This window comes from Pyxicephalus adspersus, chromosome 4 (assembly GCF_032062135.1).
Source record: "Pyxicephalus adspersus chromosome 4, UCB_Pads_2.0, whole genome shotgun sequence".
Classification (NCBI taxonomy): Eukaryota; Metazoa; Chordata; class Amphibia; order Anura; family Pyxicephalidae; genus Pyxicephalus; species Pyxicephalus adspersus.
Genome location: NC_092861.1, coordinates 32,929,998 through 32,955,949, shown reverse-complemented (window position 1 = coordinate 32,955,949; position 25,952 = coordinate 32,929,998). Strand labels below are relative to the sequence as shown.

At 37.3% G+C, this 25,952-nt stretch overlaps 2 protein-coding genes and 3 non-coding genes across 11 annotated transcripts in view; 4 read left to right on the top strand and 1 right to left on the bottom strand.

The window, feature by feature from the left end:
• ILKAP (ILK associated serine/threonine phosphatase) overlaps positions 1–1,447 on the bottom strand; it is a gene marked incomplete in the record, with an annotated part of 14,127 nt that extends 12,680 nt beyond the window's left edge. Inside the window, 1 exon segment of the mRNA XM_072407772.1 lies at positions 1,255–1,447. Coding sequence (XP_072263873.1) covers positions 1,255–1,297 — 43 coding nt within the window.
• A 111-nt stretch (positions 1,448–1,558) lies between these two features.
• Positions 1,559–25,952, top strand: ATG16L1 (autophagy related 16 like 1). Of its 7 annotated transcripts, XM_072407764.1 has the most exons (20): positions 1,559–2,163; positions 5,604–5,697; positions 7,772–7,877; positions 9,459–9,532; positions 9,717–9,968; positions 11,452–11,517; positions 13,103–13,186; positions 14,311–14,370; positions 15,993–16,019; positions 16,193–16,237; positions 17,185–17,287; positions 18,106–18,211; positions 19,468–19,538; positions 19,686–19,757; positions 20,562–20,682; positions 21,288–21,393; positions 21,979–22,128; positions 22,481–22,528; positions 23,294–23,395; positions 24,332–25,952. In XM_072407764.1, exons 1-20 carry the CDS (start codon positions 2,049–2,051, stop codon positions 24,423–24,425), a joined length of 1,896 nt encoding a protein of 631 aa, XP_072263865.1. In that variant the 5' UTR covers positions 1,559–2,048; the 3' UTR covers positions 24,426–25,952. The 7 variants fall into 7 exon arrangements, with proteins under 7 accessions (XP_072263865.1, XP_072263866.1, XP_072263867.1 ...); XM_072407765.1 differs by lacking the exon at positions 15,993–16,019; XM_072407766.1 differs by lacking the exon at positions 16,193–16,237.
• On the top strand, positions 17,412–17,684 carry LOC140330235 (small Cajal body-specific RNA 6). Its single transcript, XR_011920704.1, has one exon.
• On the top strand, positions 19,122–19,386 carry LOC140330237 (small Cajal body-specific RNA 6). Its single transcript, XR_011920705.1, has one exon.
• Positions 19,806–20,071, top strand: LOC140330238 (small Cajal body-specific RNA 6). The gene has a single exon (XR_011920706.1).

The window sequence follows — 25,952 nt, the reverse complement described above, 5'->3', positions numbered from 1 at the left end:
AAAAAAAGATTCCCCCAGAATGCCGCCCCCTCTCTCATCACAGGTCAGACCTAGGGGGACAGTAGAACAGGACTGTGACAACAGGGGACATGATCAGCGGGGTGGGAGGAAGGACCACGCTGGGGGGCACACCAGCCAGGTAATTTTTCTGCTGATCACCCATTGGCGGCCGCTGCTCTACTACTATCCCTGACTTCCTCCTAGGTCCAGCACCAGCAGTCCTCTGTCAGCAGAGGGTAACCATCATTCCACCCTATTGTTAAACTCGGAAGTTTTTAAAAGCCAGGTGGGAAGAAGCTGTAGATGGGTGGCAGCCCCTGTATTGTGACCCAACTTTTCAGTAACCACCCAAAAACAGCCAGGTGGTTCCTGAAATGTGCCCGGTGGTACACCCAGAAAAAAGGGGTTGGGGAGAACACTGCTACCCACTTCCTGTTTGCAGGATCTAAGACTAAGAAGCTCCCAATGTTACTTGTCATAGGAGAATCTCCGAACCCCTTCCCCTGCCTGGAGCAAGATGTTGTGTTGGTGATATCATCAAAATAATGAGAAGACATTTGTTTTATTGAACAATAAGAGGCAGGTGGGGCATATATTTCATTTGTAGCATCATTGGGGACATGTCCCATCACTTCCTGTTGCTTTTTAAAATGAAAGTTTCCTTAACACATTCTCAGGAACCAATAAAACCAAAACAGAATCTTTACATGCAAAATCTCAAGTTTGGATGCAAGGACAAAGAAAATAAAAATAATTTGAAGTTAATCAAGGTTGAAAACTTTCTACGAACCAACTCCTATGCTGGGCACATCCCATCCCCCAAAATAATAGTAGCCAAGGAATTCCATTGCTTTCCAGGGACAATGAGGGGGCTCTGTGTACCCAGTATAACCATTATAATAAACAGGATTTATATAGCACCAACATATTAGGCAGTGCTGTACACTAAATATGGGTTGCAAATGACAGACAAATACAGACAATGACACAGGGGGAGGAGACGACCCTGTCCTGATGAGCTTACAATCTAAGGTACAATGTATTTATCAGCTGCTGACTAATATAATAATAAAATGGTGTCCCTCGTGTTGTAGTGCACACCTATATGAATATGGGACCAGGGAGAACCCTACACAGCTGGAAATTATAGACAGCTGCCATTACCCAGTTGATGACATACACAGCCCACTATGCTGGCACTCTTTGTAGCACCTGACTAGCTCATAAGCAAGGGGACAAGCCCTGTCCGCTTACCGGGAAGCTGCGGCGGTTCCGGTAACTCATCATAGAGCTCCATCTTTAGCCACTTGGCCCAAAAACTCAGCTTCTGCTTCTTTTATCGCGAGAATACACCATATACCAAAACTGTCAATCATCGATTCAGGCGGGCATATCTACTATTTAACCAATCATCTTGGAGTTAAAACGTGTTCTTGACCAATAGGAGCGCCTGCTATCGGTAAAATAAACTTTATTAACACAGTAGCAAAATCAAGATGTATGGGCGGGGAATGTATACAGTATGAGACTATTTACGTAGGTATTAGCGCAGAGTCACGTGGGGGCTTCGGTTACGTCATCTATGTGAGACCTATTGGGGAGCAGAAGCTTGTTTGCTGAGAGGAGTCGCAGCGAGGTTGCATAGGTTACTGCTAGGCGGTATATGGAGGCTGTAGGCCGGGTGGTATGGAGCTGCTAGAGGGTTTATAAGAGAGTACGTGCATGGTGTCTGTGTGTAAGGAAGGAGTAGATCTATAGATGGAGGAGTAGTGACAGGCGTAGTGCAGTATGTATGTCCTCTGGGCCATATACATATCTAGGACAAAGTCTGCTTACATACACCACACTGGAATGGAGTGATGAGAGCCAAGCTGTAAATTAGAGGAAAGCTTGTATATCCATCCATACAGTGCCCTTGGTATGATTCTTATGTATGAGGATATCAGTATAAAGAAGTGATCAGCAGAAATATATACATGGACGTTGCTGGGTGGTGGCACAAAGGATGCTGCTATTGTGTTCTTAGTACCATGTGAGTCAGCATTGAAATGACTACCAGTATGAAGACAAGCAGATACCCCGGCTGGAAGATCCACATTGCCACCGAACTGAGGATAAGAGATCGGGAACAACGGCAAGCCTTCGAGGAGCTCATCCTACAATGTAACTAACTTGTCTTTGTATTGCTTGGTTTGAAACCTTTATCATCAGTGCTCAACCCAGAAGTTTTTTCAAGCGGGGTGGGAAGAAATTTTAGGTGGGTGGCAGCCCCGGTATTGTGAACAAACTCTTTGGTAACCAGCCAAAAACAGCCGGGTGGGTTCTGAAAAGTGCCGGGTGGTGCGTCCAGCTAAAAGTGCCTGGGGAGAACCCTGATCATGATAATTTTGTTACCTAGTTTATAGAGAAAATATACTCTTATGGGTGTTCTACAGGACACTGCAGTCATTGTGCCATATGGAGGGAGTCTTTAGTTTTTATTTAAATAATAAAAATAAGTGGCTTTGTCTGCAGTGTTGTCCCAGCATAATGCTGCAAGGAACGTAGGAGTACCTAATCATTTCACACAACCAGGCTCTCTATATCCCGATGCACATTCCCCATATTGATCAAAATAAATGGCATATGGTTTGCTTGATGCATGTTTGGTGTATTTGTTTTAGTTTAGTCCCTTCAATACACAGAGACTACATTTAGTAGCCTAGTGAAGAAAAAAAATTGCTCCTACACCAATGTTCCCTAGATTACCGGTTGCCAACCTTTTGGACCTCACAGACCACTAAATTCATAATTTTAAATCCCACACATGCGAGGGAAGCTGTGTGTCATTTAAAGAGGAAGAATCTTCCCCCATAGTGACGTGAGGATGCCAGATCCCTTCCACTCTCCCATTGCAGGCTCAGACCTGCTTAAACATCCTGGGGGGACAGTAGTGCAGGGTTGTGACTGGAGGCAGCATGGTGGCTCAGAGTTTAGCACTCTGCCTTTGCAGCACTGGTACACTGTCTGTATGGCGTTTGCATGGATTCCGGACTGCACGTGCACGGGGAGCCATGTGTCGCTCAAAGGGGATAAAATTTCCCCCAGAGTGACGTCAATATGCCAGTACCCACCCACTCAGACCTGCAATTGGAGAGTGGGTGTGTTGTGTCCAGAGACACAACCCACCCACCACCCCGAGCCTGCGATGCATACGAGAGACATGGTTCGTGGCTCTGGCCGGTGTGCCCCCCCCCCTACTGGATCCTTCTCCTGACCCTGGGGACCACCGGTTGGCAACTGCTGTATTAGGTAATTTAAACAGAACTAAGACTCTTGAATAAACAGAAATTTTTCAAACTTAGTTTTACACCCTGAATGTGTAATGAGTCAGTGACTTTGCTGTTGGTGCCCTCTTTGTTTCTAAAAATTATCACTTTGCGTCTCTGCATCTAGTTAAGTCAGAGCTCATTATATTTATATGTGTTCTGAAATGAAAGTTATTGGCTTGGCATGACAGCCAGGTAGTTATAATAAAAAAAGAAACTTGGGCAATGGCAGCTTTATATTTGTCTCAGTACAAGTTACCTTTAAAGGATCAACAGGGCGACTCTGGAAGCAGTGAATCCATAATGTCATATGCATACAACCGTCAACTAATTATAGCTCTCCACATAGCATTTACCAATAATAATGAAAAGCATAACTCATGGTATAATAGTAATATTATTTGATGCTGATTGGTTCACACTTTTCTGCTTTACACCCAGATGACCTGTTTTTCCAATGCCCCAAATGCCTTCTATAGACAAAGCTGTAATTTTAAGTGCAACTGGCTATATGAAGAAATACACTTTGAAAAGAACAGTTTTATTAATAACAGACTTGCGAAACATCGCACTTACTCTTATGTGAGTAATAATTTGCTCTTGTTTGGACATAATATGGAATCCCTTAAAGAGTTTTGCCTGAATTGAAAACTTTTAATTTCAGTGAAGGTAAAATTTTCCAAAAAGCATTTACTTTGCAGTAATAATGAAACCTGCTGTAAGAATGCTGTAGGGTTGGTAAGAAGCAGACTGTGTGCTTCAAAACTGTCAGAAAATGACTGTCAGGTTTATAGTTTGGTTGTTATTAATAAAATACTTTAGAGAGATCTTTTGTACACACAAAGCATTTCATTACATTGCTTTAGCAGGGCATAAATTTTGACTATGACTGTTGATTACCTTGCCTGCTGACCTCTGTAAATCTTGTACGTTTTTAACCTGGTATAGAGATGTTTATTCTGACACTGAAATCATGTGCAAGGTTCAGTTACTGAAACAATGTATCATCAGAAAGTGTATAGAAAAAAAAATCTGTGCACAATCAAATGGCTATCATTAAGTTTTAGTAGGTTGTCTTTTGGTTCTGGTTCTGCCTGTAAAAATGGTGTTAGACATTAATGAAGTTACGCCTCATTGGTACTGTTTGCTTTGACTTTATATGGAGGATAAAAAAATATTCAGGTCCATAAGAACAGGCTGTTTCTTAAAGCCCTACTAATCCAAAATCCTACAAATTCTTAAAGCAATGATGATTAGTACTGTTATGTGTTTTGACTCCACTTTCTAGTGTCCCATGTTTTGTAAAAAATAAAGGCATTTTTTATATAATTAAAATCATTTTGGAGGAAAAAAGTTTTGGTAGTGGGGACATTCACCTCCAGTTTGATGTCTGTAAATATAGTTGGGGTGGTAAATTGTCCTTCAATGTTGTATGTACCATCAGAAAAGAACATCAGCAATGATGCTGGCTTCTAAATTGCTTAAAACCGCTTGCAAAAACTGTACTAACCTTAGGCTAAATTTAGAGGTTTCACTGGCAGTTCTCTCTGCACCAAGCACAGATTGAGTGGCAGTGTGATAACCGCCAGCTAGCCAGGCAGAAATTGCTAGGTGATCCACCCCAGCTAATTCAGTTTAGGAAAAACACAATATGCATGGGAATAAATATCTATCTGTGTGTTCGTATAATATTGATTCTGGTGTAATATAACGGTAATGTTTATTCTGTACAGTTATGCATGGCAAAATTTCCAGCCTATAAGAAAACCATGGCATATATCCACTGCAACATATTCCAGATAAAATTTGTGTTTTTTTTTTTGTTTTTGTTTTTTTTTATTTGCAAATATTTACTACCTTACATTTTTATCCAGTGGAAGTGAAGGGAACAATGCAGTCCAGAGCCAGTGGGCTCCTCATGTTAGATGACTGAAATATATAAAAGGTCTTTTGATGGCCAGGTTTGCTTATGTGTTAACTTGCATATAAATGTATATGAGCAATTCATGTGTATATGTATGAATGAAATTTAGTCCTTGCAAGTTTTTAAAAAAGCTATAATCAACATAAAGTAGATAATGGCCTTTTAGAAAAAATAATTCCTGTAGCGTTCCAAAAGATATGGTACAGCAGCTCCATGGTAATTGTTATGTCTGCCGTAGTAGATATTGACTTCTCTGGGAAACAAGCGAGTACATGGCACGGGTCAAGGGCATAGAGCTTGCCAGCTGTGTATAGATGATCCCTCAGGCAGAAAGGTTTCCTCGCCTACTGATTGCTATTTTCTCTTGACAGATAACAGGTTGCTTGAAAAATCTGACCTTCAGTCTGTTTTGGCCGAAAAACTACAGGCAGAGAAGTATGATCTACAAAGTCGACATGACACCAGGTAAAGCAGACGTTAAAATGTAAAGCACTTATTTATACCGGGGGCCTATTTTTTTTAAAGAAAGAATTATCACAAAAACAATTAAGTGCTTTTATGGAATGCTACTGTTTGCATGGTTTATAAACTCCTTCCTGATATTCTTTGGGATTTGGAAGGTTTTCTTTTGTGTACCATTTTACCTGTCACTAGTTTGTCCCATTTTTTCAGTGTCCCTGTATTGTGCCATGCAATTTAAGTAATAGTTGAACTTATGGAGCAATTCTACAGCCTGGAACACCGGGGTTCTCCTGTGGCAGCTAATAGCTGTAAGGACCCATGAAGGCTAGTTAGCCTTCAATGAGAGACATCAGTCTGTCAGTGCTGATCAATGGTTGAATGGATAATACAGATCTACGTAGCTGAGGTGCTGATGATCACTGTAATGATCACTGTACTGTAATGTGGCTTTGACATAGCTAACAATAAATCCAACACCATTTATAGAGTAACACTACAGCAGATGCTGATCAAATGAGTGGCTAGGGGGAAGAAGCAGCTACCTGAGATTATATATATATATATATATATATATATATATAATACACACACACATACATACACTGAGAAAAGCACATTGATTGACTGACATCAGTTGCCAAAGAGTATTTTTATGAGCTACTTACTATGACTAGGGATGTCTAGTGTTGACAGGGTCTTTGCAGAGGTGGAATTGGGAGAGGGGCTACCATCAGTGGAGACTGAGGCAGCCAGTTGGTAATTGAAATTGGCTGGATCAAGCATGCACTTGGCAAAATAGGGCTGGGTAGGACAGAAATTCAAAAATTAACCCATTCATACAGGTAAAAATAAGTCCTTAATCTTTAAAGATGCTGAATACTTCTGTGAACCACAGGTTCCTAAATTCAGAGATATGGGAAATGAGCAGTGGAGCAGTGTACAAGCACATTTGGCACATTTGTATTCAGTTCACCATTCTGGTTACCTTTCGATTGTAAGTGTATTTGGGTTTTAAAGCCTAATTCTGGGGAAAATAGTAAACTATCCATGCAGTGTAACTTCATTCTGCAAAAATTTGTTTTCTAAAGGAACAATAAAAGCACTGTACTTTCACACCATTGGAGTGCTGGGGAACTCCCATCTTCAGGAATAGTTTTGTAATTTTCCCAAATTGAGGCTTTAAAGCTCAGTTAAGGCTTGCATGTTTTTCCCTTTGTATAGTTTGTGCTATTTTCTATATTAGGCTTTTCCCCTCAGAATTGCTTTTAAATCCAATATCTCTAGTGTCTGCTTACACACATCTGCAGTATGAAGGAGAAGAGGGGGATATGTCTTATTAGGTCAAAAAACACAATTAACAGTGTGATTAAATTCATTTTATCTCAGTCTGGCTTGTAAATGGTCATATATTGGTGCTCTTACCTTTTATATCTGATTCCCATTTGAATCTCATCTTTTTTGGGGAAGAGTACGTCATTCATATTTTTTTTAACCTATTGCTATATATTTTCACATAAAAAGCTGGTGCTCCCCAACTTACGTATACGCACAGATCTTTTCATTTGATAACAAATGTGCTGTTTTTGGAGTTATTTTGTTAATATGCCTATATTTTTATTGATATCTGTTTGCCTAATTAAGTCATTAACAAATACTGCTCAAGAATAACTCACCACACAACTGTACAATCTTCTTTAGATTTTCCAGCTGTTAGCTGACCTGTTTATATACAATGCTGTGGCCATACAAAAGCCATGGTGTGACATTTTCAGTTAAGGAGTTGGACAGCAGGCAGATATCCTCTATGTTCATTCTAATATACGTGTATCAACATGTATGGCACTGCCATAATTCTGTGACAAAATCTCAGTACTGTTTAAACACAGATGGGTTTTATAGTGAAATGTTTACAAAACATCTCAAATTTGTTTTTGCTGGATATATTGTGAATTAACAGGTATTCTATTGTGAATTAACAGGGATTCTATTACTTTCAGCTGCCTACTTGTTGGGTAAAAATTATGATTCTAAAACATTTTAAAATGCCAGTTACCAAATCTTTCCTTCTTCACTACAGCCCAGGTCCAGATGGGTTGCGTCATGAAGCGATACTACAGGATATGGCTCGGATGAGGATAAAACACCAGGAGGAGCTGACTGAACTCCATAAAAAGCGTGGGGAGGTAATTGATATCAATTTCTACTTACCTACTTGTATTAAACCACAGGATGCAGTTCAGTTAATGTTATTAGACATTACCAAATATCTTGTTGAGAGTCCCCCTCTTGTGCTTAATGGAACTTCGGTTTCATTTCCCTGCAGATGGGTGACTTTCACACAATGGCTTTATGTACCAGCAGGGATGTTCTGTCTTCCATGGATGTGACTGTGGATTGCTGCTCCCATTTACAGCAGATATCTGCTTTCCATTTGCCTTTTTACAGCAAATGACACACGTAAATAAACTAAAATTAAAACTTGAAGCAGCTATATTTATAGATACTTATTATGGCCATAACATGTAGGTGCAGCTATAAACTTAGGTGACAAGTATTAAACTATTTGTATTTTTCTCAAAACTAAAGTATTAGCTGAACTTTAAACACTGTATGTATAAAGTACAAGCAGAGGACAATGATTAGTTACCAATAGGTATTGCCTGCAGCTGCCCTTTTCTGCTTTTCTGACCTACTATTTGCTGTTCAAAACTGTCTCTGTAAAGACAGCCTGTTCTCACCTGTCTTCAGCCTGTCCAAGATTGAAAGACTCCTTACCTCCAATGATGAGGAAATGTGTGGAAAGCACACATCCACAGAATGAATAATGTAGAAAGACATTTTTGCTCTATTTGCAAGAGCAAATTCTGCAAAACATTAGGCAGCACTTTAGGGACACCATCAAATCTAGTGGGATTAGAAGCAATGCTTCACGGCATACAGATGCACAGGATTGCATGGAAGCTTTTATACCAGGTAATGCAGCACTGTTTTTTGGTAGCAATTTAAAAAAAATATTGCTTTCTTAGGATATTTCCTGGGGCATGTTAAACATTTCCAATTATTCCTAGAACATAGCAAATCTTCTTTCTTTCTTTTTTAAAGATTGTTACTGTTTACCTTATCTGCTATCTGAAGCCTAAGGAAAACACCTGCTCATTGGATTGATGTATATACAATATTTTGTGTTTACTTGTATTTGTTTATTGTATGTGTGTGTGTGTGTATACAATATACATCCTCTTTCAGCAATTGAGTTTTAAGGTTTAACATGCTAAGGCTTCCTTTATAGTGAAACTGTGTTTTTAGGTCAAAATAATTCTATTTGGGTCACTTTTTATACCATTGCAAGTTTTTTTTTGTTAAAACTGTAACTTCCTCTAACATTGCTGTAGAATATTCTAATTCAGTTCCACCGTATAGATTGTGATCTGCTACTGGTTAGGCACTGTGCAGACGTCTTTGGGGAGTGGGGCTAGGTGCTAAAAAGTTACCTTTACATTTAAATCTGGTAACTTGAACATTATGTACAAAAAATGCATATGTATGAACCATTTCTAAAATATCCTTTTATACACAAAACTGGCCTAATTTAAGTGCAAAATAGATGGTGTCTATAGTGAGAGGCTTCTTATTCATATTATTATAATTGAACTTGGTTAATAGTAGCAGTTTTGTGTAGCCTTAGGGAAGATACCCATTTGATATATATTGTTCGATCTGTTTTCTCTGGGCTGTCAGTAATTGTTCATGTCCCTCCCTGTCAGCTGGCTCAGACGGTTATAGAACTAAACAACCAGATGCATCAGAAGGACAAAGAGATCCAGACTAACAAGGAGACGTGAGTAAAAAGCAATCATTACGTTTTTTTTTTTTTTTCAATTACTTGTTATGTCTGTTTTCCTTTTCTTGTCCTTATTACTTGTAAATGCAGTTTTCTGTTATATAGTTATTTTGACGTTTCCTGACTATTAGTCTAAAAGATTTATGCAGTCCTGAAAATGCTGCTTGATGTGCTTTTGCAGGATAGAGGAATATATCCAGACCATTAACTCTCTAGAGACAGAGTGCCAAGACTTACGGAATAAACTGCAAGAACTGGAACGAGCCAATCAGACCTTGAAAGACGAGTACGACGCCCTGCAAATAACATTTACCGCTTTGGAAGAAAAACTGCGGAAAACTACAGAGGATAACCAGGAGCTGGTGACCCGTTGGATGGCCGAAAAAGCTCAGGAAGCCAATCGTCTCAATGCTGAAAATGAGAAAGACTCAAAGTGAGACTCATTCACTGTCATTTCTACTACTTTCAGGAGAATTATTGTTTAAAGGGTGTGTTACATATAAAGGCACATGACCTTTTTAATACATTCAAAATGTTTTTTGTTGTTGTGTTTTTTATCATTATGTTAGAATATTGGCAAAGCTTTAAAAGGTTGGAGAATATTAAAGTGGGCAATACCATAACAGCAAATCACCAGGAACAAGAGTATTGTCATTTACAAGTTTGTTGTCCAGCAAAGTGATCAATGCACTCCATATTGTATGCTGTTTTCTCTTTTCTTTTTTCTCTTGTATGAATTTTGACAGCAAATTTGACATTGAAAGATTTGTGCAACAACTGAAAGATTTATAACTTTGTTAATGTAGGATAATTGGCTACAATCTCTTATGAGAATGTAGTTTTTAAAGATACAGCAGATATGATCTTTTTATAGAGCACAACCCAATTCTGTATTTTGTGCAACTGGTCTGTCATAATACATTTGTGAAAGTGTAGTTTAATGTGTCCATTTAATTTTGTATTCCTTTTCCCAATTTGGAATAACTAAGCTGCACTGAGTACACGTTCATCGTTGAAGCTGAGTGACCCACAAAAACTAGAATGGATTTCCTAAAAGTAATTTGCTATTTGTTAGCAAATATTTTGAATCCTGTACCAGATCTGTTCCAGGTTTGCTGGATCACCCAGCTTCACTGATGAAAGTGTATTCTCTTCAGCCTTGGAAAGCTTTAATAAATTGGGCCCTTTGATTTGAAGTGGGACAATTGCTTATTATTCCACTCTAGTTTGGCACTCAATATGCTAACTGATTCATGAGCAAAGTTTTAGGCTTGAGAGATGGACTGTGTCTTTTTTGTCACCCATATTCATCAATAAGTCATGTTAGAGCTTTTTTATCAGGTGTGGTGCCTGGCAAGATTCCCTATGAAGAAAAAAAACACACAAAACATGTCCATTTATTTATCTATTAGGCTAGTCCCTAATTACATAACTTCTGGTTATTTAGGCTTCAGAGTTAGACAGCTGAACTTCTCAGATCCCAAAATATTTTCTTGAAAAAAAAAAACTTTTTTGTTTTCAGATGCTCTTTTTATCATGTTGGTGATAAATATAACATAATAGGATTTTGGCCATGGCACTATTCCAGATTTGATTGCCTATAATATGGCCTAGGTGACATTAACTCACAATAAATGTTGGACGCTATGGGCTTTATTTATAAAACAAGGAATGTGACCTTTCCTCAAACATTCCATTGTTTGAATTTTCCAGGTCCATGTGTTTCAATGACCGTTATTGATTCCCACGGGGGAATGTTTGAGGAAATGTGATATTCCTTGAGTTATAAATTGAGCCTAATGATTTTGTACCTAGAATGAAAGCTGACAACTGACACAATACCAGGTTAATTTTCTCCTATCTATCCTATTTTTTGCAAAACATAATTAATTATACTTACATTTGATATCTTCTAGGAGGAGACAGGCACGACTTCAGAAGGAACTGGCTGATGCTGCGAAGGAACCTCTATCTGTTGAGCAGTAAGCATGATATCTTTGTTCAGTGTAGTCACCTGTCATAATTCTGTTTTATAGAGCTATAAATATGATCACCTCATCAGAGTGTTATTGCCCAGGTAACAGAAAATGAGCAAATGAATGTTCTTGTATTTAGTCACCTGACATGAAAAACATATCCTTCCCTTAAGCACAGAGGACAATCAATACATTCCTTCTACAACTTATTTATCAATCAAGGGTACCATCTAAAAAACAATGTTAGGATCTACAAAGCTACTTGAATACACAGCAATAAAAATCCTAAATACAATCAGTGGTCTGTAACCCTTCAAATTAATTTTCCACACATATATAGGTTGACATTCAAAATCCGGCAACCTCCGTGCCTAGGGAGTTCTGGATTTTTGTTTACACTTACTTCCACGCACAGAGCAGTCTTCCTCTCCCAGCACCGTGGACATCTGGCACAGTTCCAGAGAGCAGGCAGCAGGGACGTCTTATTGTGTATTTAGCTTAGCAAGCAAGAAATAACAGCTGTTTTTGCAGCACAGCATCATGAAAACATTAGTGGCCAAACAGGGTACTGCATTCCCTTGTATTGAAAATGTGATCCGAAATTCATGCTGGTAAATTGAAGGATTCACATTATCGATGGCCGGATTTTCGATTGTCAACCTGTACCAATAAGTGCTTTGACCAGGCCAACAGGAAAGGCACACATTTGCAGTGCAACACAATATACAGAATTTGACCCATTTATGCTTTGGGGTGTCCAGTTTAAGCATCTGGGTGACAAAACTTTAACATGGCCTTGCCATGGCATTTAACAAAATAGTGTGATTGTACTATGATGGCAAAATTACTGTGCAGAAAAAAAACACTAAAGATGGTACTAATGTGCTGAAATACATATTTTTGGTCACAAATGTGTTTTACAGTAACAATTACCTTATTCATTTTTTTTTATCTTTTGAGTAATGTGATCCTATTAATCCATTAAATTGTCAGAAGTGGATTCATCATTCATCACTTTCTATTGCACAGATTTTTCCTGGTTTGCCATTGAAAGATAAAGGAATATTAGCACATAATTTAATTGTATAGGCAGCTGCCTGGCAACATTTTCTGTGCCTCAAAACATCACCTTAATATTAGTTAGCACATTGTCCAGACTGTAACTTTGTACAACATAAGAATAACTAAAAGTGTTGCAAGCAAGCTTTCATGTCTGTAAGTAGTCATATATGCAGTTTATAAAACGCTATAGAACAGCCATCTAACAGGTTCTAGAATGGTCTGTGTTGGACAGAAATTTAGATGTGGTCTCTAAACTGTTTTTTTTTTTTTGTTTGTTTTTTTGTTTTTGTTTTGATATTTTGAATATGATCTAAACACACAGTAAAGTTTGATTGTTTACTGGAATGTAAATATTTCTAATTCTCTTTCTGGCTGTCTGACACTGTTTTGTCCATCCCTCTATGATAAAGCATGTATTCTTTTGTATTCTATATGGCTGTGCCTATTGATATGCTAACATTGCTGCTAGGTGTAAAGACTCACTGAGCTGGGTTAGTTTAATATAGGGTGTGTATTTCCCCTCCTGCAGAGATGATGATATAGAGGTGTTAAATGATAATGCTGATGTCCCAGGGGATGCTGCAGCAGCACCACCAGTTGGGCGAACCTCCAGGTGAGTGGGGATTCATTGTATGTTTATACCATACTAAGGGAGTTTACTGGTGATTGTGTCCTCAAATAGAATAGACTGTACTCTGTTTGTGTAGTAGTTTGCTATGATGTGTCAGATAATTTTAACTCTTAAGAATGTCCGGTTTGTTTTATATGTAGGCATGTCTTAACAAAAATCTTTACATACTAATAATATTGTATTAGAATTAATTTGCACTAATTACTACCTTGCCCTCTCCCCCATGCCTGACACTGGTCTTATGCTACATGCACACAGCTGCAAACTATCTTTCATGATCGTTTATCCAATGACATATGAATGAATGAGTTCTATCCACACAAGTGCCGTTCTGTTCTATTGAGACAGGGGAGGATGAGTGATCACTCCCTGCTGTACAGCACCCTGCTGTATTCTAAATTGACTTGCATACCTGATCATTGTTCATGGATCTGTCCTGACAGATCTATTAACGAGGTTGCGTGACCACAGTACACATGACAGATTCTCATCTGACCTCTGTACATAGCCTTACCTAGAGCAATGTATGTATTTATCTTGCAAGATCAGATGAGATGATTAACATCCACTTTCATCTATAAAAGAGCACTAATGAAGTCAATGTAGTAGAAATAGACTTTATGTGCTTTACTACATATGCAGTAGAAGCTAAATGTGTGCTACAAATTGCTTTTATTATGGGGAAAAAGTTACTAAGCTTTTAAAACCTTTACTTATTACATTATAATGTTTGTTAAATATAAGCTGTACTTTAAAAACTGGAAATGAGGAAACTATATTTAAACACAGGATAGAAGGTACATTTTAACATGCACATTTAAACTAGAGTATTGCATGGTTTGTGATATTTTCTTTGCCACTTGTAAACAGCTTTTTTTCCTCTTTCATTCACATGCTTTCTGTAGTAACTAACCTGCATGTATGTCGCCTACGTATACGTTGGCACTCACATGTAGGATCCATTTCATACCACCTCTTTAGTTTGTCTTGGCTGTAGCTCAGTGTTGTCCTGGTGTCTTGTAGTATTTGTGGTCATGCTTGAGTTGCCGGGTAATTTTGGGTTGAAATCTTACTGATGATTTGGCTTATTCCTCTGCTCCCTCTAGTAAGAGACTCTCTCAGCCTGGCGTAGGAGGCCTTCTGGATTCTATCACTAATATCTTCGGGTAGGTCTGCGCTTTTGTATGGCTATCTCAATGAACTAGAGATATTTAATTATTATGATGGTGTAATTTGGTAGATGAAAGACTGACTTCACTATTGAAGTCTTATTGAAGCACATATTGAGTGGAGCAGGACCCAGTTTGTGTTTTATTAATTTCATTGTGGTAGACCAATAGCTTGAAACAATTTTTAATTTCAGACCTACATTAATCTTCTCTGTACTGGCTGAAAATGTGTACTTTTGAGGGAAAATTATTCTCAGCTGTTGTCCTGCTCATTTTTACCTTCATTTGGTCTTACATTGTAAAAGCTGAATAATTCTTTTGTGTTTTATAATGTGCATTTCCACAATGCATATTGCATATTGTGTTGGCGCAATATTTGGCCATTATTACCCATGCACTTAGGCCACGCAGCTCTGATGCACATACATTGCAGCTCACCAAAATGCACAGTAATGTTTTACCATGGCTTGTGGTGTGCTGCAATGGAAACATTAATGCATGTTAGTTTTTTCACTGTTTGGGGGACATTGGCAGCCTATTCAGTATTAAAGGCTTTCCTGTACAAAAATAGCTGGCATTCATTGTTTTCTTGTTATTAGTAGATAAGCATGTTGCATATGTGGTGTTTTGATTTATTATACCCATGCTTGTACCAAGTAAATTAGAAAGATATGGATGATAGCCCTTCAGCAAGCAAATGATTATTAAATAGCTCATTGCATTTGGTAGCCAGTAAAAAAAAAAAAGGGGGAGGGTTGAAGGACTGGACTGCAAAAGCGACCTGGAAAGTTGAATTAGCCATTTGCTATGGTTTAGTGGATTTTTGAACCAGGTGAAAATCTAAAGATGTGAGAGTGTATCTGAAGCAGACTGCTTTTAAAGCTGAACTCCAGGAAATTATGGTAATATACAGATAAGTGATTTTTTTCTGTAAATATCTTGTATTTCTGTCTGTTTTGAGATTTACACAGCTCTATCAGAGCAAAGCCCCATCTCCCAAGGTAGTAGATGTGAATTTTTTTTTCCGCTGCTCAGTAACACTCTATTGCTTGGGCAATAAAGGTGATATAACAGACTAAGCTCATCATCTTTCTATGACTGTACCCCCTCTTCTTTTCAGCATGTTCTTTGCCAGGGTATGAATTATTTGGATCCTTGTGCTTCATTTGGACTCACTTTGTGACCTCTCTTTTATTGGGAATGCCGGAGTATGAAACTATTTGAAATACCTAATATACTTGTGTTAAAAATTACGTGAAAATACAGGACTGCATGAAATTATTACTTTTTAAAAGCTGCCTAGAGTTCAGCTTTAGGTAACACTTAAATATGACTGGACAGTGAAAAGACACAGAAGGCCGATACTCACTCTAATCTTTGTTCTGATTTCTAATAATGTCTTCATATACTTGTTTGTTAGTTTCTGAGCACTTCAGCACACCTGAATCTTTGTGCAGCTTCTTCCTTTTCTAGTCTAAGTTCTGCTGTACATGAGACTACAGGAGGCTGATGCTAAGTCAGATTCAGGTACTTGCAAAACCTGTATTGAAAAAAAAAATGAAGCAGTATTGAATAGAGGTGAATTAATTTGTGCCTTTTTATATCTGCCTTGAGTTCAGCTTTAAGGATCAGGAACCCTTTTGGAGGTAAGGGCCTCCCACAGCTTTGTATAGAAGTCCACATGAAATACATGTGAACTTCTCAAGGTTGTCAGGATTTGATTATCATTTGTTTTGTGTAAAGAGTTAACATTTATCTTTTGTTCTGTTTCCTGCTTCCCTCCCTGCTCTTCCTATGTCTGGCTGACCTCTCCCTACAGCCTGTCTGAGTCTCCCCTCTTGGGTCATCATTCTGACACTGCCAGGTGAATCTTGCTCTCCTCACTTTCCTATCATTCTGATCCTTGTAGTGTGTTGGACAGATGGTTATATTCCTCCTAACTTCCCCTTCCTTTATTAGATATGCATTTAATATATCCCTTCTGTTTATACCTAAAGAAAAACTCCATCTAAGGGTAAATGGTTGAAAAAGTAGGAAAATATTGCATTACTTTCATTTATAAAGCTGAGCAGACACTTCTGCTAGCTCTGGATAAAATTGGGATTTTGATAGTATGGTCTCTTGGTGTGTTCCCATTCTCCATGTTCCTGGCTGAAGTTGTTCTTTTATTTCTATGCAGTTTAAAACAGAATGTCAATAGCTATTTAATTGTTTAGAAACTTCTTGCATGATAATAGAGCAGCAATTCAGTACCTTGCAGGTTACACAAGTTCTATTTTTTATGGCATCAACATGTCTATCATCGTCTAATGATTGTAATCTGATTTTTATATGTGGACACTTTTTGACTAAAAATGATGCTTATTTGCTTTGCCTGGAAAATTACTTAAAAAGGCAGACTCTAGTATTGTACCAAATTATCTGAACTATAATTGGATTTGTGTGGGTCTGGTTTGTTCTAAATATATAATAAATATATGCACTCCTAGTGTTGGAGTTAAAATTAGAGGGGGAGGTGATAAGGGAAGTTACAATAAAATGTTATTGATTTATATGTTTTGTAACTTCTTGGAATTTAAAAACTTGCAAGTATCCTAGTCTAAAAACGGTAAAAAACAGTTAAGCTTATTCTAGGAACACTTGGGTTATATACATTTTTAGCATGTCTTCTTGTAATTTAAATCAACCATTGTTTAAAAGAATGGTAGGTTGGACCTTGTTTAATATTCGGGAGGAATGTGCCACCTTCTTTTGTTATAAGCGAGTGTATACAGTGTGATGTTGCTAACATATGTTAATCTCTTTGTTCAGGAGAAGGTCTATAGCCTCGTTTCCCTCTTCCCAGGATTGTATAGATGCTCAGGCTGGAGGTAATCGGGAAGTAAGAGTTCCAGTTTCTGCTCTCCACTCATTTGTAAGTAGTCATAGCTGTTTGTTTCCTTTTTTTTCTGTTTTTGGCTGGCAAAGTTTTTAATCAACTTGGATATTCTCATGAGTTGTTGTTGTTGGGGTTTTACTTTTTTCACAAAAAGAAGGGGGGTCAGTGATGATTAGTAAAAGGTCTGACGGCACTCTGATTCTCTTACGGCCTATTCAGCTCCCAGCAGCCTCTTTTTGTCCCATATCACACTAGTTGTGTAGTATATGGTTTGGGGGACTGCTGACATAATTTGGATACTCTTTATGCTGTGTTATCTCAAGTATAAGGTAATGCGGCCGAGCAGTTATCACACATAGTACTTACTAAGGAGACTGGGGAGTGTAGGTAGAATCTTATGCAGTGCGTGATCACAAGTTTTCAATCTGAGACCCCTCTTTGCTTTTTTATTATAAAGTCAATTATGTGTCACACGATGTGACTATAAACACTGTTTTGATCATTTTAAAAGATGTTTAGGTTCAAATCCCAGGACTTAATTGGGATTAGGTATAGTTGAAAATAGGTTTTGTATTGTATCATTCTTCTGCATCAAGCGATCTTCTAGTTTTTTAACTTGCTGTGTGTTTTGCCTTTCCTAAACTGAAATTACAAATGATAGATAATAACACTGTGTAGTGTTAAAGCGATAGATATATCTGGTTACATCTAAATATGAGAGTATTTGCATACAAGTACCTAAGTTTAATGACTAAATATATATGCTTTTGTGTTCTGCAAAGCTTAAGCTAATAATGTTGTATAGTGACTGGTAATATTGAAGTTACCTTAACAATTTCTGAATGTTTATAAAGGATGCTCATGATGGAGAAGTTAATGCTGTGCGGTTTAGCCCAGGCTCACGGTTATTGGCGACAGGAGGAATGGACAGGCGGGTTAAACTGTGGGAGGTTATTGGAGGTAAGTGTAAACTTATCCATGTAATTGGGGAAAAAACGCATTTATTAAAAAAAAAAATATTTAACGCATGCATCTAGCGGAAACTATGAAGTCTAAGAAGTTACCTTCAGGGTTTCCTAAAAAATAAGAAAACAATTGAATAGGATGTACACCAATAGATGTCTCCCTTACCAGCCTGTGCTAGGATGATTTGTCTGTACTGAATGCATTATAAAGCATATCTAGAAAAAATGGACTTTTTTAAAATGTCAGCACCTTTTTAATAATTTAATGGTAAAACATAACTATAAAGCTGGACAAATTGTATTTGACAATATTCATACAATTCATAGGTTATCAAATCATTCCAACACTCAACATGTTTCACAGATCAAAAATGTTCGCTTCCTCAGCAGTAAAGATAAGAGACCTACAATTATAACAATGATACATCAATAATCAACTTTATTTTACATATTCACAATAACCTCTGTCCATCACTCTGATCCATCACAACACATTACACCCCATTCCCACTTCCTAGTCCAACGGACAGTGGGCTTTACGCTCCACATGGAGCTATGAAGTACCTTGGAGAATCTTATTTACATATAGAAATTGTCTTTTAACCAATCATGGATCAATGTACATACTTTTCTTATATACATACTTACGCAAGTTAAAAAAGCAAGTCACCAAAATATTATTAAATTCGTCATGAGAGAGAGATATACATCTGATGAAACCACCATCAGCAAGGCTTCAGATAGACTATTTATTAAACTCTGGGAATGCTGCGACACTCTATATAAAATCTCACGAAAACAATGGGTGTCTACTTAGATGGAGTAGGGTTTCCTGTAACCCTCAATAGGACAATTAAACTACTGTAATTTTTCACATTAGGTAACTTTTGTTGATGATATTTTGTGGTCTGTGATGAATTGTAAAAGGTCTGATAGTACTTCTGTTACCCTGTAGCCAATACACTCCCAGCAGTCCCTGTTTACTTATCAGGCTCAAGTTATGCCCGGCATGTTTCCAGGAAATGCTGACAGTTTTGGATAACTTGCTTTATGCTTGTCTGAGACCTCCAATGCATGACAGTAAGTGCTATCCAACATGTACATGAAATATGGAGTGTGGTGAGTGGGGACAGTTTGCAGCACATGATCTTTAGTTTTCAATCTGAGACCTCATGTTTTCTGAGACATATTCTGTCCTTGCGATAAATGATTTCTAAAAGTCGTTATGAAATTCTTTCTTTTTCTTTGCAGATAAATGTGAGGCAAAGGGTTCGCTAACAGGGAGCAATGCCGGAATTACTAGTATAGAGTTTGACAGTGCTGTAAGTAAAGCAGTTACGATTTTATTCTGGATTTGCCTTCCCTCATCATTGAGCACTATACACTTTTTCAGATTTTAATTGCAAGCTCAATTCAGAAAAAAACAAACCATGAGGGGACAATTAATATCAGTATATTTTGTTTTTTAGGGCTCCTACCTATTGGCTGCATCCAATGATTTTGCCAGCAGAATCTGGACTGTAGATGATTACCGGCTTCGGGTAAGATATACTATATCTTAAATACTGAATTGTTTGGGCTTATGTTGAAGTCTGTGATGACTAGTAAAAGGTCTGATAGCACTGTATATTTTCAGTATGCATCAGACTCCCAGCAGTCTTTCAAGTTTCCTGTTGTACTCTAGATGTGTACTGACTGGTAGCCAAGTCTGCTGACAACTAGGATAACCCAGAAGTTCACTGCTTCTTTAGTGGTGGGAGCTGTGCTACTGAAGGAAATCCAACAAACCTGTCTCATGGGGTCTGATGTGTAAAGTAAAAATTTCAGTGCATGATATGCTAAAAAGACTGAGACTTCCTGCTGAGAGAACAAATTAGTATTTTCTAATGTTTTATAAAAAAAATGTTTAGGTGAACCGGTGCTTTGACATGCAGACTTTAATGCTTGGCTCTGCAGCTGTTGCATGTTACCCTCCTTCTCTTCCACACCACTTATTTTGCCTGTTATAAAAATTCCTAGTTGAAACTTAAACAGGACAGAGGTCCTTTTCCTATATGATATTACTGGGTGTCTGAAAAGCTAGTTGGCAAAAAGAAGTTAGATGCACACCCATGCCTATAATTACCTTTATTGTCTATATTTTTTTTACTTTCCCTGAGTGAAGAGCAGCTAATTTTATATGCTGCTGCTGTGCAACAATAAAGTAAATACTCATCTCACCTGCCATTTTCTTAGAAATCATCTTGTTCATTCAAAAGTTTAGTTCATTCAAGCCTATTACAATTGCTTTTGATTTGTATTTGGTTTTCTAAAGAAATAACCTAACATGTACTTAATCCTCTTAGCACACCTTAACGGGACATAGCGGGAAGGTCTTATCTGCCAAATTCTTACTAGATAACGCTCGAATTGTGTCTGGTAGTCACGATCGGACTTTAAAACTCTGGGACCTGCGCAATAAAGTCTGTAAGTATATTTTTTTTATTTTTATTTTTTAAATGCTTTTTAAAGAGCCTGACAAAAAGGCAAGGGGGGGACCATCTTGAATATGTTACAATGTTAGGGTGCTTAAATGCATCCATTTTTAAATCCGTCTTCTGTGGCATGACTATGTCTTCCGTATTTCCATCTGTAGCTTCTCTGCATTAAAGTGGCAGAGTCTGCAAACTCAAACCATTATTTCCCATTGAAAATATATGTGTAATGTCGATAGCTTCTCCAGCTTTTGCAGTCTGTATGCATAGAGGGGACTTATGTACGCATTTGGCATATGAGGAAGCATAAATGTTTGCAGCGAAGTCTGTTCTGCTACATTTTTGTGCATCTGCCCTTCAATATATCATGTGAAGCATGCAGAAAGCACCTGGTCATCAAACTTTATTTTTTTGAGTGTGACTCTGGTAACTTTAGTAGTAATTGAATCACTTCCTAGTAGGCAGTGGCCAAGTATGTTCCAATTGGAAGAATATTGCTGATATTAGTATAGGGACAGGGTCTGTTTAGAAGAAAAATAATCCTATAGCTCTACCCTTCTTTTTTTGTTTTAACTGTTCTGTTTTGTTTTCTCGCAGGCATTAAGACTGTTTTTGCTGGATCCAGTTGTAATGACATAGTCTGTACAGAGCAATGTGTGATGAGCGGTCACTTTGACAAAAAGATCCGATTCTGGGATATAAGGTATGTTTCTGCTATGTTCACTCTCCCTTTTTGCCCCCTATTTTTTGAGATTTGACCACCACTAATCTAGGTACTTCAGATAATTTACTTGAAATGTCTGCTGGCTCTGCAGTCCCTACATCTAGGCAAGTGAGGAAAATTTTTTCATTTTTGTAGGGGGCGGGGGGAGTTACTCCAATCTCCCTGCTGTGGGGTGCAGTGGAGGATGGTAAGTGACACGCAGGTTGCGATTGTTTCTTTCCTGCATGTGAAAAAAAATTGCTTGAAATTCCTTCAGCATAATCACTGCTTTAGGTTTAGTCAATGAAAGTACTTTACACTGAGAGAAATACAAATGCTGCCATTGCCGAGTTCATTCTGAAAATGAGAATTCCAATAAATTCAGTACTGTCTGTCACTTACCTGGAACATGTATTTGGGGATTTTGATAATAATTTGAGTTCCCTTGCCTATGTACTTGTCCCAGGTCAGTGACAAAATGTAGTTGCGCATATAGCTTTTTCAAGACAATGCATTTTCTACTTATTTGTCTACTTATTTTCTGTTTACAGTGCATTTTTACATATTTATTCTTTGATTTTCTAGAACAGAGAGTATAGTACGGGAGCTGGAGCTTCAAGGAAGAATCACTGCGTTAGATCTGAACCCTGAAAGAACAGAGCTGCTAAGCTGCTCGCGGGATGACCTCATCAAAGTCATTGACTTGCGTGCCAATGCAGTGCGCCAGACTTTTAGGTACATGAGAGCAATTTCATTTTTAACTGGGTTGTAGTTTTATAACTTTTATTTTCGTTTTGAATTTTCCGAATGTCACTGATAGAGAAAACTTTTTCTTTCATTTTTATTAAATGGTGCAAAGGGTATTGGAATGCAACACCCGATCAGATCTTATCTTTAATTGGTGCAGATTATAAACATCTGATGACAGAGAATTCAATGCCAGTATAGGATACAGCTGATCTGTAAAAGTCTTGCACAACAGTCTAGCATAAATATGGAAATATTTTAATTTTTTCTCTCCCATTATATATAGCCATTTGTTTATCAGTTTGTGTTTATTTGCTAACAGTACAATCTTTGTTTTTAGTGCTCAGGGTTTCAAGTGTGGATCAGACTGGACTAGAGTAATTTTTAGGTAAACTCTTCAAATATTGAAAAATGTGTTTTTTTTTTTTTTTTCTTCTTTTTTATTGTTATAAAAATAAACCTTGTTCATTGTTTCTCTTGCTTGCTGCTTGTTGCTGGTTTAGGCCCCAAAGGTTGAATTTGTGTCATAAAGTGGGTTTCTTATTCAGCTGCTGCTAAAATGTGTATTTTAGTTTTCCCAGATCTGTGCCATGGCTTTGGCTGGAGTTTGGTTCCCTTTTAGTTTATGGATTAGGGATTAATTTATTACCTAGGGCAGTTTTCACTTCCTACTCCTGGCTTCCAATATCCAACCATTGTGGTTTATTGTTATGCTGGCAGAAAATGTTGATTTGGTTGCTGGGTTAGCATTTGAATTGAATTTGATTCAAGTCCTTTGAGGAACATGGGTCCCATCCCACAGTCTTTACAATAATTTTTTACACTGCTTTGCTACAAAACTGTCCTGTTCTGATGAGAAGCTTTGGTGGTGTAATATTTGTACAAAAATGGGCAGCCTTTTCTAGTGTAACATAATTTTCATATATGCCCAGTTACATAAATTTACATAAAAAATGGTTTGTAGTAGATTGCTCATCTACTTAAACCTTTAGTGAGCTAAACAGTTTCTGGTTTCTTGCTGCAAACTATCAACAGGGATAAGAAATTATTTTTTTTTAGTTCTGATATTTGTAGCTATAAAATATTACCATGACAATTCATTAGTTTTATTGTTATTAGTAAGTAAACTTGTCTATCAACCATATTTTCTCAGTCCGGATGGGAGCTATGTAGCTGCTGGATCAGCAGAGGGAACATTATACTTCTGGAATGTGATGACTGGGAAGGTAGAGAAGATCCTTGGAAAGCATCATAGGTAAAAAAATGTTTGTGTATTTATTTCTGTGGCCCTTGATGTAAAAGTATTTTAAGTGTTTTTCAGCTTTTAATATGACTTCTACGGGTGGGGGTTGTATGGAGCAGTGGTCGCCAACCTTTCGGACCTCACGGAGCACTAAATTCATAATTTTAAATTTAATAATTTTTTAAAAGCTAAATAGATTTGTAAAATAATGATCTTCCTAATGGTGCCTGACAAGCACTGTGGAGGTTCTGATTCATTTATCAGCTCACAGTTAAGTGAAGTATTACTATTGTTGCTATTTGTTGCAATATCTTTGATATTACTAAAGAAATGCAAAATATTTGTTTGCTTTTTCTCACTAATTATGGGTTTATTTCATTCAAATCTAAGACCAAACAAGAAATGATAGTTATCAAAGTCAAACTATTTGATGCCATTTTATATAACAGTTAAAGGAAACACAGTTAAGGTCCTACTTGCCTAAAAGAGCATCTGAGAAATAAACAAAATAAATCGGATGAGAATCGGTATTCTCGGAGCGGGATGACTGTTGTAATGGTCCAAACAATACTGAACTTAAGACTACACTGACGTCACTCTGCGCCTCCCTTGTTTTTCCATCTATAGTACAGTTCATGAATTTAGTGCAAGATAAGGGCAAAAACTGACATTCAGAATATAAGAATTTATTAGAGTATTTTGGTTTTATTATTAATAGAACATAAAAATGGCAATTGTTCAAATTTTTCGACTGTAGACAACAAATATTAAACTTAATCCCCACATATGAATTTGATATATCTACTCCTCTGTCAGTCTTTCATATGGCTCTATTTTTTTAGTATATTACAGTGTTTCATTGGGTTTTTTTTTTTTAAGGCTTTGTGGAACATTTTTTTCCAACAGTTAACATAAAAGTGTTATTTTTTTTTCCTCTTTCTTTTACAGTTCATCCATAAATGCTGTTGCTTGGTCTCCCTCTGGCACCTATGTTGTTAGTGTGGATAAAGGAAGTAAAGGAGTTTTATGGTCTGACTTTTGATCAAGATTAACCAAAAAGCTCATGCTAGTGATAAATGGCACTAGTCATTTTAAGCTTTGCTGCTTTGTTCGCGGACTTCGTTGGAAGATAGATTCTCAAGATAACCGTGTATAATGATGTGATATGCAGCCCACAGGAGTGTGCACAAGGATCTGCACAGAATGCTCCTTACTGGTACATTGCTGTGGAATGAAGGATAAATAAGTGCTTTAATACTATGACACAGAACATATTGTATGAAAGATTAATATTTAAAGATGGGTTAAAGAAGACTTTTAATATACACCCAGAGCATAATATACTTCTGTTTGTTGAGAGACAGTTTGTTTTAAATGGGCAAATGTACCTTTTAATAGTATCAGTCTTATTGGTAAAATTGATTTGATTTTCCATTATGTAATTGGTTCTACATGTTGTCACACAGGGCCACAGCATTTTTAAGCATGTGAAATTTGGGTTAATGGTTGGATTTAAAACAAAAGATGTTCAATTCCAAATATGTGTTAAGGGTATATTTTCCCATTTAAACATATCCTGGTAAAAGGCACTTTAAATGTGTATTATTAATTGCCACCATATTGGTTAATAGGTAATGTATTATCTGCTTTTATGTGGAATTTCAGGTATACCCCTTTTTGGTTTCAGAAAGGCTTCTGTACATTGCATTTCAGGATTGAAAGCAGCCCTTTGAAACTGATGGAGGGAGCCTAATGGTGGCCATACATAGGCAGTTCTTTTGCCAACAGCAATAAATGTCCATGCTCATCCGGGCCAAAATTCTGTGGACCTGCAACAAACACATACTTGTGTTTAAAGAACAACTTAAACATACAGGAAATTCCTTCAGCCCTCTTAATACAATAAACAATCATCCCCTCCACAGATTTTTATTTCTTCCAGTGGCTGTGGCCTCCTGTCTGTAGCCCAGAGGGTAAAAATCCTAATGCTTGGCTGCCTCTGCAATTAGGTACCATAGATTTAAATCGAGTGTTGCTCATGAACTTACGGGTATGTTACATTCAGGTCTAATGGTTGGAAGTAAGGATCTTAATAAAGAATGACCAAGTATTAAATAGCTTGGGGAGGAGACTGGGTGAGGATTTTTAATTTGTGAACTTGCTTTTTAATTGAATCTTATTGCAAAATCCTCACAAAAACAACACTTTAGAAGTTCCTAAATACTTGTCATGGCTGAAGCATTAATCTTTACACAGACCAGTCATTGTATCACTTGCAAATATCAAGCTGTGTATGGCTACCATTGGTCCTTACCTCTAGCAATGAATGTTTACATATATATAAATGTTAAATATGGGATATATATGTTAAATATGAGATTCTTCTCATGACAAAAGTGTGCACGTGATTGAGCACTGGCTACTATATTTGATCACCGAAAAATGTTTTAGGGATGCCCTGTTTTAAGTGAAATTATTTGTGTAATGGAAGTAAATTATGCTTCTACTGTGCTGTGCTCCTGAATGATTTACTTTTTTGTGTTTATTAAAAAAAATAAATAAAAAAAAA

Bases quoted from the DNA above. Each gene is read 5' to 3' on its own strand.
- ATG16L1 (XM_072407764.1), top strand. From the start codon at position 2,049: ATGACTACCAGTATGAAGACAAGCAGATACCCCGGCTGGAAGATCCAC. The intron at 17,288-18,105 runs GTAAGTAGTCAT...ATGTTTATAAAG, and splicing joins TTTCTGCTCTCCACTCATTT to GATGCTCATGATGGAGAAGT. The intron at 19,539-19,685 runs GTAAGTAAAGCA...TTTGTTTTTTAG, and splicing joins GTATAGAGTTTGACAGTGCT to GGCTCCTACCTATTGGCTGC.